Source organism: Galeopterus variegatus, unplaced genomic scaffold, assembly GCF_000696425.1.
Source record: "Galeopterus variegatus unplaced genomic scaffold, G_variegatus-3.0.2 Scaffold4851, whole genome shotgun sequence".
Lineage (NCBI taxonomy): Eukaryota > Metazoa > Chordata > Mammalia > Dermoptera > Cynocephalidae > Galeopterus > Galeopterus variegatus.
Window position 1 is genome coordinate 21,574 of NW_007730962.1, and position 17,148 is coordinate 38,721.

The 17,148-nt window shown below is 40.5% G+C and overlaps 1 protein-coding gene across 1 annotated transcript in view; it reads right to left on the bottom strand.

Annotated features, from left to right (window-relative positions):
* LOC103603888 (nuclear RNA export factor 2-like) overlaps positions 1-10,833 on the bottom strand; it is a 16,841-nt gene extending 6,008 nt beyond the window's left edge. The window contains exons 1-6 of the mRNA XM_008588463.1: positions 10,760-10,833; positions 1,486-1,669; positions 1,011-1,164; positions 639-722; positions 420-524; positions 224-304 (exon numbers count right to left, since the gene is read on the bottom strand). Of these exons, the coding sequence (XP_008586685.1) occupies positions 224-304; positions 420-524; positions 639-722; positions 1,011-1,164; positions 1,486-1,520 (459 nt within the window). The 5' untranslated portion in view covers positions 1,521-1,669; positions 10,760-10,833. The remainder of the gene's footprint in view (positions 1-223; positions 305-419; positions 525-638; positions 723-1,010; positions 1,165-1,485; positions 1,670-10,759) is intronic.
* Positions 10,834-17,148: the final 6,315 nt, after the last annotated feature.

The following is a 17,148-nucleotide window of genomic DNA, read 5'->3' on the forward strand; positions in this document are numbered from 1 at the left end:
GGGGGGAGAGGAAGATATAACAACCACAATTTTTTTTGAAGTTCTTACAACAAGAAAATGGAGGGGACACACTTGGGTGGGAGGGGGGAGAGGGAGGAGGGAGGGAGGTTTCGGTGATGGGACACAATAATCAACTACATTGTATATTGACAAAATAAAAATAATAAAAAAAAATAGGTGGGTCTAGGAAGTGGGCACACAACGTGCTTTGAGTCTGAATTACCTTTAGCTGCTCCACTTGTTCTGGCTTCAACTTATTCCACACAGAGTACGGTACAGCAGAAGGACTGACAAAGACACATATCTGCAGGAAGGAGTGCAGGGTAAGCAACGGGAACTGTAATCCCAGAGATGATGACCAGCCACTGGCCAGTGCTCCTGCCCCAGGACTAGGTACACGGAATGCCCTCGGCACACACCTTTTGATTCTTCTCACCACAAATCTTATAGCTGACATCCTTCAGTGCGGAGGCAGTACTAGCGTCCTGGACAAAGAACTGGGCCCGATTTTTGACATAGTGGAACTACAGGGAGTGTAGGCAAGAGCAATAGTGTCACAGGCCAACAGCCCTCGACAAGCCAGGCCTCTCCCCCTCCCCTGTGCCCACTCATCTGGCTTCACCACCATTCTCTCTTACATCGACCGGGCTGAAGTGGACACTGCACTGGCTCTGGATTGAATTCATTAGCCATGTCTTGTCATAATTTCTCCCATATGGAATCTAAGTGTAAGAAGAAGGAATAGGAGGGAGAAGAGAGACAACATGGAATAAAGGATGGAAAACAGACTCAACCACGTGTTATTGTATAACCTTCTCCCTAGCTTTGAAGGACTCCTAAAGAAGGGACTGCCGATTTCTTATATTTGTATCAAATATGGATTTCCTAATCCCCCTTCTTTTCATTCAGAAGTTCTCCTCCAAATAACCAACTGAAAGTGTTTAATGTGGTCTTTCTTCCAGAAGGTTTCAGAATACTCTACTTAATGCAAACCTTGCCATGACACTCACTGTGACCTTGAACCAGTTCTCCATGGTTTCATCTTGTGTGTTCTCCCACACTCCTGTCTTTTGAGGTTTTCTCTCTCTCCACGTAGTAATAAGCATGTGGTCCTCATTATGCCATTCCATGCTCTTCTTGCTGTGTTGCATGCCATATGGACTGCTGTGGGGAAGGGGAGAGACGGAGGGTGTCCATCAATGCTAAGAAAGTCTTCTATACACCGTCCCCTCACTGATAACTAGGTCTCCTGTTAGGATCTAAATATTGTACAGTATCCCATATATATATCCATCTAGTGGGTTTCAATTAAAAACAAAATAATTAAAAAAAATAAAAAAGTAATTTAAAGAAAATTGCTCAACCATTTTTCCACTCCTAGCATGCTTCAGTTTTCCAGTCAGAGAAGAAAAAGAAGACCGCAGAGAGTGAAAGATTTTTATAATCCTGGCTGTTACATGCAAACCAGGCTGCGTGGTCACTTACTATCTTATGCGCTGGTACTTGTGGACATCCCTCATCACCACATTTCCATCATCCTCCTGAAGGTGTGAAGGTGGAAGCTTCCACCCACCATGTTCATAACGAAGGTTCCTCTTGTCAAAGTTAACCTGGAAAGGACTCCCGTCTTCATTTCTTCCTTGACAAGAACTACCATTGTCCCTGTTTTCTGAAATTGGGAACAGAAATACAAATTTGAAGACGTGTCAATGGTACCATGTCATGGGCTAGCACCATGTTAGGGCAAACAAAGTGCCAACCTGCCCTGAGGGACCAATCATATAAATCCCAGAAAGCAAACTCCTCTGCCTGTCCAGATATGAGAGCCTCATCAAACAGGTAGCACAATCAGGGGAGAAAAACTGGAAAAGCAAGCAAGTATATTGAATCTTTTGAAAAATGGAGCAGGGTTTATAAAGAACCGACGTGTGTGCATCCATTGGTTACACTGGACACCAGCCAGACACCAGGAAGCTGTCCTAACCTTGCCTTCTCTCAGGCTTCTCTAACAACTACACCAATACCTGGGAGGCAACCTCTCTCACACCTCCCAAACACAATTGTCCACCAAACTGATTCCGTGAACAATCAGCAAGCTGTACTTCTTTGCTGGTATAGTACAAGCTTTTGCAACAGGAGGGACTGATGTAACCACCTCCTAAACTGTTTTCCTGCCCCCAGACTTGCCTTCAAAAATACTCTGCTTCACATGTCCAGAGTGAGCTTTCCTTTTGCTCACCTTGAAATGTTCTCAGCCCAAGAGACAACTCTTCCTAAACTCAGCTCTTCTATAACAGGGATGTAAACAAAGAACTAGAATGATAAGTCCACTACAATTGCCGAATGTTTGAAGATTTTCCTGCCATCTTTCTGTTATTGATTTCTAGTGGATTCCATTATGGTCAAAGAACATACTCTGTTTTCACTTCTTTTAAATTGGTTGAGGTTTATTTGATGGCCCAGGAGATGGCTTACGTTCGTGAATGTTACAAGACGCTTCAAAAAAAAAAAAAAAGTGTACTCTGCTGTCGTTGGCTGGGTGTTCTATTTATGTCATTTAGATGCTGTCATTGTATTGACTCTACTGGTCACATCTTCTACAGCCTTGCTGATTTTCTGTCTAGTGATTGTATTACTTGCTGTGGTGGTGGTGGGGGGGTGTTGAAGGCAACAACTATAACTGCGGATGTAGCTATTTCTCCTTTCAGCTCCATCAGTATTTGCTTCACGTGTACTTTGAGGCTCTGTTGTTTGGTGCGTACACACTTAGGATCATTATGTCTTTGTGGTGGATCGATTTTTTATTGGTATGCACTTCTTTGTCTCATTAATTTTCTTTGCTCTGACGTCTAGTTTATTGGATAATGTAGACCATACAATACAGCTTGTATTTCCCCCTGTATTCACTCCTAGGAGCTGCGCTGCTGTTTGATTCCCCATGCTCCCCGCCAACCCACCTCATTCACCAGGGGCAAGGTTTGAAGGGATTTTTTGGCAACTACAGAAATAAGACAGTCTCAATTCTCTCTCCCATAGGTAGATTCACTAAGGGTATTTTATTTTTTAGCACAGTCAACTGAAACAATGTACCAGCAGGTGTTAGTACGAGTGTTTTGGGAGGATGGGGATTAAGATAACCAGCTCCCTCTCGGGCTCTAACACTTAAGGTTCTCTGGCTTTGCATGTTACACATTTTGTACATAAATGACTCCACATCGTCTCAGGGAACACTTATGAATAAAAGTCCGTTCACTCCTGATCACTCCAGGATGTACTGATGATGACCAGGCCTCAGATGAACTCTTGTTTTCAGTGTGTGACCCGCTTTCAGGACAGTCCTGCTACTTACAACTTTTGAGAATTTTTCTGTGAGGCACTGGAAGTGCAATTAAGTATGGGCAGAACATTTGACTCGGAAATTCCACATGCTAGGCCCACACATCTTGGAGATGGCCTGGAGTGCCCTCTTTCTTCTACTTTCCTCGTCCAACTGATCAGCAAATTCTCTTGGCTCTACCTTCAGAATACATCTAGAGTCTACCCACTTCTCACCTCCTCCATTGCTACCACCCTGGCCATGTCACCAGCTCCTATCTCCCGGATTATACTGCCTTCCAACTCATCCCTCTGCTTTTACACTTGCTCCCTTACCATCTATTTTCAACACAGCAGGTAGAAAGATTTTTTAAAGCATATGTCAAATTTTGTCATTCTTCTCCTCAAAATCCTGTAACAGGGGTTTGAAGCACATCAATATGTTAAAAAACCACGAGTCCATAATGACACTCAAAAACAACAATAAAAAATAACCTCATAGGTGACATTTGGAGAATGCCTTGAAACCAACTCATTTTTCTAAAAGTTCACAAATGATGAGGAAAAATCCAATATTAATGTGAGAGATAAAGGCACATGGTCAATGTATGCAGTATAGAGTCAGTCATCTTCGAGAACCAACATTCCTTTGTAAATAACATCACTAGAGGAAAGGGTAAAAAAAGTGAGTTAGCTAACAGCTACAGCTACAAGCTCAGGCAAAGCGTCATGCTGGGAGTTGCATGGGACGGTGGGCATGTGATAGAAAGCCACAGGGAGACTCGATGGACAGAGACGCTGAAGATAAAACACACAGAGGCACACATCCACTTACTGACCCCATATCTCAGCAGCACAATGCCTGTCTTTCAGTTGTGCAAGAATCCAAGGCAATAACAGGAGTATTATCAAGCAGCTAGTGCCCCTCAGCCAGACTGCCTGGGTTCCCCCTCAAGCTCCACCATGTACTAGCTGATCCTTTTACACAGAAATTGCAGTGAGAGTCCTTTATGATATCATCTGTGTTGCTACTGGTACTTTCTGTGTCATTTTGGAATTCTGCCTAAATCATTGCCATGCCTCTGAGTACATGGCAACAGCATCCCTGCTGTGGTAGGGAAAGAATGGGGTAAGAAAGAAACCAACACTTGCCCAGTGGCAACCAACATTTGCACAGTGTTGGGCAGACTCACTAGGTTTCTCTTGACCTCCTCACAGAAGTTCCATGAGAACTGTATTCACAGTCCCTTTTCAGATTGTGGATATTAGGCCCACAGACATTCAGTGATTAAGTTTCCACATGAGTTTTGGAGGGACAACAAATCCAAACTCCATCATTCTGCCCCTGGCCCTTCAAAAGTCATGTCACTCTCATATACAAAACACAATCATTCCATCCCAACAGTTCCAAAGTCTTAGCTTGCTACAACACCAACTTAAAGGTCCAAAGTCCAAAGTCTCATCTGAGACCGAAGGCTAAACTCCTTCCAGCTGTGAACTTGTAAAAAATCAAAGACAAATTTATCTACTGCCAAGATACAATGGTGGAACAGACACTGGGTACACATTCCCATTCCAAAAGGGAGGAATATGCCAAAAGAAAAGAGAAACAGACCCCAAACAAGTCTGAAACCCAGCAGGGCAGACATTATGTCTTAAAACTCCAAAATAATCTTCCGTGACTCCAACTCTTGCATTCTGGGCACAATGGGGCATCTGAGCCCCCAAAGAATTCAGCAGCCCAACCCCAACACCTCTGCCAGGTACAGCCCAGTTGGCCGTGTTGGTGCCTGTGGCTTTTCCAGGCTGGTGCGCCACTCTGGTGGCTCCATACATCTGGAGTCTCCATGGTGGTCCCACTGCCTTGGCTCTACTAGACATTTCCCTGGTGGGGGCTCTCTGAGGGGGCTCTGACCCCACTTTTCTGTTCAGTATTGCTCTAGCAGATGGCCTCTGTGGTGGCTTCACCCCTGTGGCAGTTTTCTGCCTGGGCCCCCAGGCTTTTCCATACATCCTCTGGAATCTGGGTGAGGCTGCCATGCCTCCACTGTTCTCCTGTCCTGCTGGCTTGTAGACTTAACACAATGTGGATGCCACTGAGATTTCAGGCTTCTACTCTCCAGAGCTGCTGCATGAACCACACTTGGGGCTGCTTGAGGCAGGGCTGCTCCAGCCAGAGCAGCTGGGATGCAGGGAGCTGGTTCCCAAGGGCAGCTGTACCCCAGGTCTGTCCTCCAGGACAATTCAGTCCTTCTAGGCCTCAGGGCCTGAGATGGGTGGGGCACCATTCCAGACTTCTCAAATGCCTTTAGGGCTTTTTCCCCGTTGTCCTGGTTCTTACCATCTGGCTGCCTCATCACCAAACTGATGTCTTTAGCAACCAGTTTATGTGCTTCTCCCTTGCATTTTTCTCTGGCTCTTGGTTTCTCCACCACATGGTCAGGCTGCAAATTTTCCAAATCTTTATGCTCTGCTTCCCTTTTAAATTCTGGCTTTACATCATGCCTTTGCCACCATAACTCAGAGTAGGCTGTTAAAAGTAACCATGCAGCTTCCTTAATGCTTTGCTGCTTGGAAATTTCTTCTGTCAAACATTCTGGTTCACAACTCTTAAGTCCCACCTTCCACAAAGTCCAAGGGCATTGACACAAAGTGGCCAAGTTCCTTGCCAGTTCACAGCAAGGGTGATCTTTCCTCCAGTTTCCAATAAACTCCTTCTGATTTCTATCTGAGACCTCCTTAGAATGGTCTTTACAGTCCTTATTTCTATTAGCATTCTGCTCACCACCATGTAACCAGACTCTAAGACATTCCAAACTTTCCCCTGTCTTTTTGTCTTCTTCTGAGCCTTCCAAACTCCTCCAATCATTGCCTAACACCCAGTTCCAAAGCTGCTTCCATATTTCAAGTATTTGTTATAAGCAACACCCCACTTATCTGGTACCAGTTTTCTGTATTACTCTGTTTTGTGTTGCTGAGACTGGGTAATCTATGAGGAAAAGAGGTTTATTTGGCTTATGATTCTGGGACAGCTGCATCTGGCATGGGCCTTGGGCTGCTTCTACTCATGGCAGAAAGCAGCAGGCAGCTGGTGGGTACAAGCAAACCATATGGTGAGAGGAAGCAAGAGAGAGAGGAGATGCCATGGTCCTATAAACAACCAGCTGTCGTGGGAACTAACAGAGCTAGAACTCACTCATTACTCCCCCCACCTAGGGAGAGCACTAATCCATTCATAAGGGATCCACCCCCATGACTCAATCAAGCCACACTGGAGATCGAATTTCCACATGAGTTTTGGAGGGGACAACAAATCCAAACACCATCAATGCTGAAAAAGAATTTGACAAAATTAGACATCCCTTCATGATAAAGACTCCCAAAAAATTCGGTATGGAAGGAAAGTATCTCAACATAATTAAAGCCATGTATGACAAACCCACTGCCAATATCATCCTGAATGGGGAAAAGTTGAAAGCTTTCCCCTTAAGAACAGGAACAAGACAAGGACACCCACTCTTGCCACTCCTATTCAATATAGTATTGGAAGTACTAGTCAGAGCCATCAGGCAATAGAAAGAAATAAAAGGCATGCAGATAGGAAAAGATGAAGTCAAACTGTCCCTGTTTATAGATGACATGATCCTATATATGGAGAAGCCTAAAGACTACAAAAAACTCTTAGAATTGGTAAATGATTTCAGTAAAGTTGCAGGATACAAAATGAACACGCAAAAGCCAGTAGCATTTTTTATTCCAAGAATGAACTAGCATAAAAAGAAATCAAGAAAGCTAGCTAATTTACAACAGTCGCTAGCTCACATACCTACAGCCATCTGATCTTTGACAAAGGCACCAAGAACATACATGAGGAATATAGAGTAAAAAGCAAGTAACCTGTTTAAAAAATGGGCAAAGGAGCTGAATAGGCATTTCTCAAAGGCAAATATAAGAATGGCTAACAGACACATGAAAAAATCCTCAACATCATTGAGCATCTGGCAAATGCAAATCAAAACCACATTGAGATATCATCTCACTCCAGTTAGGCTAGCTATTATCAAAAAGGCAGAATAACAAATGCTGGTGAGGATGTGGAGAAAGGGGAACCCTCCTACACTGCTGGTGGGACTGTAAAATGGTGCAGCCTTTATGGAAAATGATATGGAGGTTCCTCAAACATCTACAGATAGAACTGCCATATAACCCAGCTATCCCATTGCTGGGTATATACCCAAAGAAATAGGAATAATTATGTCAAAGGGACACCTGTACTCTCTTGTTTATTGCAGTGCTATTTACAATAGCCAAGATTTGGAACCAGCCTAAATGCCCATTATCAGACGAGTAGATAAGGAAAATGTAGTACATTTACACAATGGAATACTACTCTGCCATTAAAAAGAGTGAAATACTGCCATTTGCATCAACATGGATGAACTTAGAGAAAACTGTTAAGTGAAATTAAGCCAGGCACAGAAAGATAAATACCACATGTTCTCTCTTATATGTGTGAGCTAATAAAAATAAATAAATAAGTAAATAAACAAGCAAACAACAAAAAAGATACAATTACAATAATTCATTGAACTTTTTAAGAGGAGATAACAGAACTGAGGTTGCTGGGGGTGGGGAAGAGGGAGGGGGAAAAGGGAGGAATTGGTCAAGGGCCATGAAAATTGATTACATTGTATAATCATAAATAAAAAGTAAAAAAAACAAATTAAAAATCAGCTCTTGTGGAAAAAATTAAATAGTCATATGCAAAGGACAAGAATAACAAAGTTGTGTAAGTGACCCAGTAGTGTGAATATTGATATTTCACAATAAAACTGTTGCATCATCAAAAAATAAAACAAGGAAAGCACAAAAAAGTAGAGATTCAGCACCCTTTTATGATTTAAAAAAACACTCAAACTAGGAATAGAAAGAAACCACCTCAACATAATAAAGGCCAATTATAAAAAGCCCAGAGCTAACATCACACTCAGTGGTGAAAGACCAAAAGGCAGACAGACAGACAGACACGCACACAGAGACACTCACATAGGTTTCCTTTCTTATTTTTGGATTTTTAGTCTCTATAGTACAGGAAAGCACATTAAGAGTGTTTACGAGTGTGCAAATAGTTGCCACCTGAGCCAATTCATAGTATATTCCACAAAACCTATTTTTTGCTATTGTAAATGGTAAACTCATGATAAAAATGGTATTTTCTATTTTTTTATAAGTATTTTGTGTGTATTTTTTTAAATTTTATTTTATTTTGTCGATATACAATGTGGTTGATCATTGTGGCCCATTACCGAAACCTCCCTCCCTCCTCCCTCTCCCCCCTCCCTCCTAACAATGTATTTTGTGTGTATTAGTCTTACATCCAGTAAATGTGTTAATTTCTATTATTAATTATAATATTCTACAGGTTCTCTTGAGTTTCATATGAAGATGATTATTTTAACAGTTTTGATTCTTATCACTTTTACACATTTATTAATTTATATATATATATATATAAATGTATATATTTATTTTGGCTTACTGCACTGCCTAGGCAACTCAGTAAGATGTTGAGCAAAAGTGGCTATATGAAACATTTTTGACTTTTTCTCTGATTTAAAATAGAATGCTTTTAATGTTTCACTATTATGTATGGTGTTTGCTGCAGTTTTTTATAATACCCATTATAGAAGTTAAAAAAAAATCTTTCTATTCCCAGGTAGCTGAGAGTAATTGTTACTGCTGTTGTTTAATCCTGACTGGTTTTTCAATTTTCTTGTATACCATTTTTTGCATCTTTTGTAATAATCGTCATTTTCTCCCTCCTTTATTCTATTAATGTGTTGAATTATGTTATGGATCTCCTAATGTTACACCAACATCCTAAGCTTAAGATAAACACAACTTTTGTCATGCCTTATGACCCCTTTTAGCCACTGCTAAATTCAGTCTGCTATGATCTTATTTATATTTTTTTGCATTTATATAACTAATTGAGATTAAGCAATAATTTTGCATTCCATGTCAAGAATACACTTAAGATTTTCTGTTTCTTCAATATAAAAAGTTATATTTTTGCTGGAATTTATATATTTAATCCAAATTTTCAGATTGTCAGCATATGTTTTTCATAATATTATCTTTTATATCTTTGCTGTAGCTGCAAGTAGGACAACTTTTTCATTCCCAGCGTAGTTTGCGTCTTATCTCTAATTTTCTTGATCCATCATGCTAAAGTTCTGAAAGCACTGAAATTTAGCATTTTTCAATTCTTTCATATTTCTTACCAATTTCATTAAATTTTATTCTTATTGTTATTAGTTTTTCCTTGACAATACTGGGAAGACGAGTAATTTTTATTAAGTATGTGTAAGTGTTTTCATCTACCACTAGGTTTTATCTTATAATTTTTTTCCTTGAATACCATGGATATCCAAATATACAGAACAGTTTTTATTTGGAAAAAACCTGTGGCTTACCAATGCTGGGGATTTTAAACAATTCAATCATGTTCATTCAATTCCACTGCTGGAATATTAGATCATTAAGGGAGAGGGAATTGCAGCATTGAAGCAAAGAACTTCTATTATAAATATACATGAACTTCATTTAAGAGAATAACATACAATGTAGAAAGCAGTAGGAGTAGAAAAGAGCATGGACTTTGAAACTGTATATATCTGGATTCTGCTCTGTCACTTATAGCATATGTAATTTTAGGTAGGTACTTCATCCTGACTCATACATCTTATCTGTCAATTAAAATATCATCACCTTAGGAGTATTCTATTGAAAGTTAAATGAGATAACTTATATGATGAGGTTATCACAGTGCTTGACATATAATAGGGACTCAAAAACAGCAGCTATAATTATTAAATAATTTTTTAAAATGATTTTGAGAAAATGTGGATTATTTGTATAAAATGAGAGGTATTGCGTCTGTTCATTCTAATAGGTAAGTTGTATCCTGCTTTCAAGAGCGAGGCATTCTGTTGCTATAAACAACACTTCCCAATGACTTGTACTTATGCACTTATTTTTTGCCATCATGATACTAGAAATATATTTAATAAATCGGGGTATCTCTGAAGAATAAAACGTGGAAAAATTCAAGCAGGAGAGAGTCTAATAAAATAAGATAAAATGAGTTAAAGAGCAATAAGTAACTTCTTAATGAGAAGAATAGATTATAATTATGGGTAAACACACATTCCCTTGTTCTCTGTAAACAAAGGTATAATGTATTAATGTGGTAAAATATGTTTAGCTTTAACAGGATGTCCCAAAATGGTTTTTGAAGAACACTAACACCTCAACTACCCTGTGAAAAAATGTTCCATTTCCATATAAGTCAAGGAAACTAGTCCTTTTTCTGAGATTTATGTTCCATATTAGCATACTATCTAATATCTAAAAATTTCCTACAATATGGAAATCTTATTACCTTCATTTCTGTATGTCCCATGTATCTTTAATGGTACAGCATATTTTTGTTGTTGCTGTCTTTCAGACCTAATGTTTTGCGAAACAAACCTAGAAATGCAGAGATGAAAGAAAAATAAACTGCATTATTTAAGCTAAATACAATATAAACTATCACAAGTGATCAACCTTCTTTAACCTTCTTTCGAACAATATTTAAATCCCTTATAAATGTAAGCACAATCCTCTATTTGCTAAGCTTTACTCATTTAGTACCACCTTCATGAATTTTGTGAAATGCAAGTGTCACCTATAATTTTACTTAATATGTTTTCTATTTTATTTTATTTTATTTTATTTATTTATTTATTTATTTATTTATTTATTTTTGTCTTTTTTCGTGTCCGGCAACGGATCGCAACCCTCAGTGTCGCGCCCATACCGGACCCGGACAGCACGGGATCGCAACCCTCAGCATGGTGTCGCCCCCACCGCGCTCAGCCAGTGAGTGCACTGGCCATCCCTATATAGGATCTGAACGCACGCCTCGGCACTACCAGCGCCGCACTCTCCTGAGTGAGCCACGGGCCGGCCCATGCTTTCTTAAATCAATTCACTATTCTTTTTCCACATAAAGGAAAGGAGGAAGTTTTCAAGTTAGAGTCTAAGAAGCAATGGTTACAAAGTCGGGGTCGGAGGGGCGGGGAACCAGAAGGAAAATAGTGTCTGGTTGGACTAGTTTAAGCTATTTAGAGAGCTCAAGCACAAGATTACTGCACCCTACTCCACATGTTTTTTGAAATACAACTGAACTTAGAAGAAAATATAAGAAACAAATTCTAAATCTTCACGTGATGGCTACTTTCACTTTTATCACTATATCAAATTCTTTTGATAAAAAAATCTCTCTCCCTTTACAGAATCAAATAAGAGACAGAAATTAAGATTGGATTTGAAATCATCTATACGAACTGGCATCTAGGAAGTCTCTGGTGTCCTTAAAAACAACATGGTCAGAGGAGAGGTGGAAGACGGTATCACACTGCACAGAGAGTGAATGAGGTAGGGTGATAGTCAAGGGGAGGCCTTTCGTGTTGGAGTTGGGGAGCGGGTCGCACTCGGCTTCCAGAGCCCTGCCCCTGAGGTAACTTAAAAGTCTACTAACCCCCCCACCCCCACCCCAGCGTTTTCGCTGCCTCCACTTCACCCTCTACCAGCAATAGTTCCTGTGGGTCCAGGATCACGTCGTGTGTATGCGCGGGAGTTCACACACGCACACACTGAGGCTTTCTCTGCCGGGCGTACAGAACTTTGGCCACATTCATAAAGTCTTTTCCCTACCTCTACTCAACCACAGTTCGGGCCCTCTGATATTTGGAGGCCATTTGACCTCCCCTTAAAGCCCAATTCTCTGAGTAAACTCGTACCATCTAGCGCCTTTCTACCAGAACACTGTTCCCTGGTGGCAGGATATGAAAGTCAGTGGAAAGGCTCGGTTCTGAGCCTGAGTCTGATCAAACGACGGCCTGAGCCTGGGCACTGGGTACATGACCAAAGGGGAGGTCACCTAACCGCCGAATCCACGTAACTTGTAGTTGTGGGGCCTTACCTGGGTGGCAGATGCTTGCGCTGTTGAGACCACATTATCGCAAGATGGAAGTTACCTCAGGATCCGGGAGCGCTCGATCTTCACGTGACTGAGAGGGTTGACCCTTACGTGACCTTTGCGTGGCACACGCCCACAGGATATACATGAACAACAGCCATTGGGTAGCTGCAGTGCCCACGTGACTGCAAGGGCTTTGGCAGCTGTGTGAGGGCGAAAATGCGGTGAACACTGATGTATGGATTTGCGGAGCTCAGTAGCTAAAAACTTTCATGTGAGGGCCGGCCCATGGCGCACTCGGGAGAGTGCGGCGCTGGGAGCGCAGCCACGCTCCCGCCGCGGGTTTGGATCCTATATAGGAATAGCCGGTGCGCTCACTGGCTGAGCGCGGTGAGGGCGACACCACACCAAGGGTTGCGATCCCCTTACCGGTCACGAAAAAGACCAAAAAAAAAAAAAAAAACTTTCATGTGACAGAGAGGTCTGAGCCTCACAATGTTTCCATTGGGGGGGAGAGGGGTGGGGCGGGGTGGGGAGAGAGGGTGTAACTGAACATAGCATCCACATGGCCCTAAATGGTAGGTCACCTACAGAACTTCAAGGACTGAGGTTGCCACATGCTGGTAGCCAGTAATGGACACATGATGGAAGAATCCATAGGACTGGCAGGGTTCAGGAGTCCACTATGCTCTAGTGACTGGAACAGCGGGACCTGACCACAGTGGCAATATGACCAGAGAGACCACGTGATCTCAGGGCTTAAGTACGCATGGTGCTGACATGACCAGTAGGGCTGGGCCTGCCATGTAATTGCAGTGTCCACATGATGGCAGCATCCACATGACCCGCAGCGTTAGGAACCCACAATGATCAGGTGCCTGGGAGGGCTAGGTCACCTTGGGTCAGCTTCGTAACAGTAGGGTCCAGTGACAATAGAGTTCTCCTGATCTGCATTTTTCAGGAGGCCATTATGTTTACGAGTCCTGGACATCTAAGATTGCTCACGTTACTGGGATCCTTAGTGATGGTGGTGTCTCTGGGTGACTTTCCACAGCACACAAACTTAGGCTTTAGCTACCCCCACCCCACTTTATCATATTTTATATTTTTCTCTAAAAACATATGAAATTTAATACATAACAAATTAATACATAATAACGAAATAGGTCCTCCCTAAAACCATAATACTAGAAACTAGTATAAGAGGCTAAGCAGTTGGTACAGGTAAACGATGTTGATGCAATTTCATGTGAACCTAAAGGAAATTAAAGTAAACCTAATATGAATTTTAGATGTTAATTTAAAAAAGAAATTGTGTATAGCAATTACTACGCGCCAGGTCCTTTAAAAGGTTAACTCATTTAGTAGTGGCAACTCTACAAAGTAGGTATTCCAATTTTTATAGGTGAGAAAGTTGAAGCACCTGTGTGTTAAGTCACTTCCCTAAGAGGCCACAGAGCTTGTAGGTGGCAAGCCTCCAGGTAGCGTGGCTCCAAAGTTTGCCTTCTGATCACCCACTAAATTTCCCAAGGAAAATTAATGTTAATTCAGCCTTACTAATTCAGACTAACTGGAAAGCCAGCCTCAGTTACTGAAAAGTTGATATCATGGAGGACCTCTTTGAAATGCCATTTAAATAATTTCAAGTACTATAAGTAATTAGAATCAATCATAGTTGAAAATAATTAAGAACCTCAGATTCATTTTAATATATAAATATAAACTTATAATTAATATATGAAATATTAGTACGTAAAAGGTAGTATAAAATGTTAGGCATTAGTGGAAACATTTCCTTCTAATAAATAAACACCGAAAGAAAAATATTGCAGAATTCAAACATCATACCTGGCTCTTGCCTGAATTACAAAAATTATAAATGAGCAGAATCTGAATTAATTAGATTTTTCTGCATTTATACTCTGTGCTTTCCTAGAAAGGACAGAGGAAAGGGAAAATACAGTTTTTTTTGTTTTTTTCTTCTCCTTTTTTTTTTTTTTTTAGCAATCGTAGTTTCACAAACACATCTTTTGCTGATTTGTGTGGAAAACTGCAGTTTCATCTGCATGTCTGAAATAAATTTGTTGTGGTCTTCTGGTTTGCTGGTGTAGGCAAACCTAATGATATACGAGGGGTAGGATTATTTTGCTTGTTCCCTACATGTGGCATGACTACATAAATTGAAGAAAATTCAACAGACCAAATTTTGTATGATAGTTAAATTTGATTATACTAGTAAGGATAACAGACTGTGTGTCTGTGGTTTTAAGTCTATTGAAGGAAGTCATGACTTTTTGGAATGACTGTATTTGTGCAAATCAGTGTTCCTTAGACAATTTTGGAAAATTATTTATGGAACACTTGTAAATGCAGGGTATGAAAATAGAACCACATATTTACAACAGATCCTATTATGGAATTTCATGTCGGATTTAGAAAGCATCTATATAAGTCAGAGGATGGAATCTGACATCAGGACCTGATGTTTGTCCCAACCCTACTTTTGTAATGACATATAGATAAGCAGATCAACAATGAAAAGAGTAGCAGAATTATATCTAGCTCATCTATGCACAACTGAGATTGAGATTGGGGTCAACTTCTTTCACCAAAAGACAAACCCTGGAATTTTAATTATAACTCTTCTTTAGAAGAGTCAGATTTTCTCCCCAGTCCTGATACTCATATCACTCATTCCTTCTCTGAGATGATTACCAGGAGTTTCTTTAAAAAAAATACAGATGGTCCCCAACTTATAATGGTTCAACTTCTGATTCTTTGGCATCACGACGGTGTGAAAGTGATACAAATTCAGTAGAATTTGTACTTCGTGTACCCATACAACCATACTTTTTTCACTTTTAGTACTATATTCAGTAAATTACATGAGATATTCAACACTTTATTATAAAATAGGCTTTGTGTTAGATGATTTTGCCCAACTGTAGGCTAATGTAAGTGTTGTGAGCATGTTTAAAGTACACTAGGCTAAGCTATGATGCTCAGTAGGTTAGATGTATTAAATGAATTTTTAACTTACAATATTTTCAACTTAGTGAGCATGTTTAAAGTACACTAGGCTAAGCTATGATGCTCAGTAGGTTAGATGTATTAAATGAATTTTTAACTTACAATATTTTCAACTTATGGATTTATTGGGCCATAATCCCATTGTAAGTTGAGGAGCATCTGTATTTAGGTACATCAATTGAGGTGTGTCAGCATTCTCTAATATACAATTGAGGGGTAAGTCTTTGGGTAAACATTTATATGAACACAGTTTATATGTGTTAGGCAGTTTAGGTGCTGCATTTCATTTACCAGATGTTGTGTTTATTTAGGTGACGCAGGTCGATAAGCCATTCTTCTCGAACATTATTAGGCAGGATTTACTGGGAACATTTTTATTTCGTTTTGCTTTTTGTTTTGTGGTGGGCATTTTGAAGGTCAGTGCTAGTGAATTTCAGAGAAGCAGCTTTGCCTAACAAGAGAGAGGTGGTAAAGGGGTGTGACTGAGTAGTGGTAATGCTGTTAAATAAACCATAAATACTCAAATGATTTGGGTTCAAACATAAATATGTACAACTGAGCTAGAAGTCCTATGTGAATTTACTTTCAGAAAACAAAATTGACTTACCTGGTAATACTATATAAGGGAATTCATCAGATGGAGCTGTATTTTTTTTTAATCGAGATTGTAATCAAAACATGTTTTTCAATGTTACTTTATGAAATTTATTAAATAACTAGAAGTAACTTTGCTGTCAGTGTTAAGCAATGAGAAAGAAGAGCCAATGGTGCTCATTGTCAGTGTTCAATGAGCTCACTCCCAAGTACAATGTAAAATTTAACAGTTCTATGTAACGAGCTCTTTGGGGACTACCAAAGATCTCTGGGGACTGCCATAGTATGCAAATAGAAAATTACATCCACAATGAAAACTTTTCTCAGGCCAAAGAATGGAGAGTAGTGAGAAGGTAGAAATTATTTTATTTTATTATTTTAATTTTTTTTGAATCAAAATTGATTATACATATTTTGGGGGCTAAACATTGAGATATGTTGATCAAATCAATATTACTAGCATATATATTGTTATAAATAGTAATTATTCTTTACGCCCCTTGTCCAATCTCTCCCCATCAATCTCTCCTGCTCCCCTCCCCCCTCTAATTATCCTAGATTTCTTCTCTCCTGAAAGAATAATGGTTACACTGTTGATTTTTTGCCTAGATGATCTTTCCAATGCTTAGAGGAGTGATCAGTTCTCCCAATATTATCATAGAGCGGATGCTTCTTCTGTCACTCTGAAATGGGCTTTGTGGAAAGAGACATCCTCTTCTTTTTTTTTTATCTCTGCTGGTGACTCTCCTTGTGTCAATGCATTCCATATGCATGGTGGTTGTGGCATCTAGCCACTTCCATGGCAGCCACGGTTATTGTGGTGGCTGTAGTGGGCCACCAGCATGGAGGTGATGTTTTTGGCATGTGCCTTGGCACTGGCAGTGTGCCTGGTTGTGGGGTGTGTCTGGTCCCTGGCTCCAGACCACAGGTCCCTGGGCAGGCCCTGAGGCACTGGCATGATGTGCCTGGTTGTGGGGAGGGGTCAGTCCCTGGCTCTATGCCCTGGGCCCTTGGGCAGGGCCCCGAGGTGCTAGCAGTGTGTCTGGATGTGGTAGTGGGGTCTGGTCACCGTCTCAATGCCTCGGGTCTCCCGGCAGGCCTTGAGGCCCTGGTGGTGTGCCTGGGCTGGAACTAATTTTTTGTCCTTTGCTTACTTCTAAAACAGGTGAACTTCCAACCAG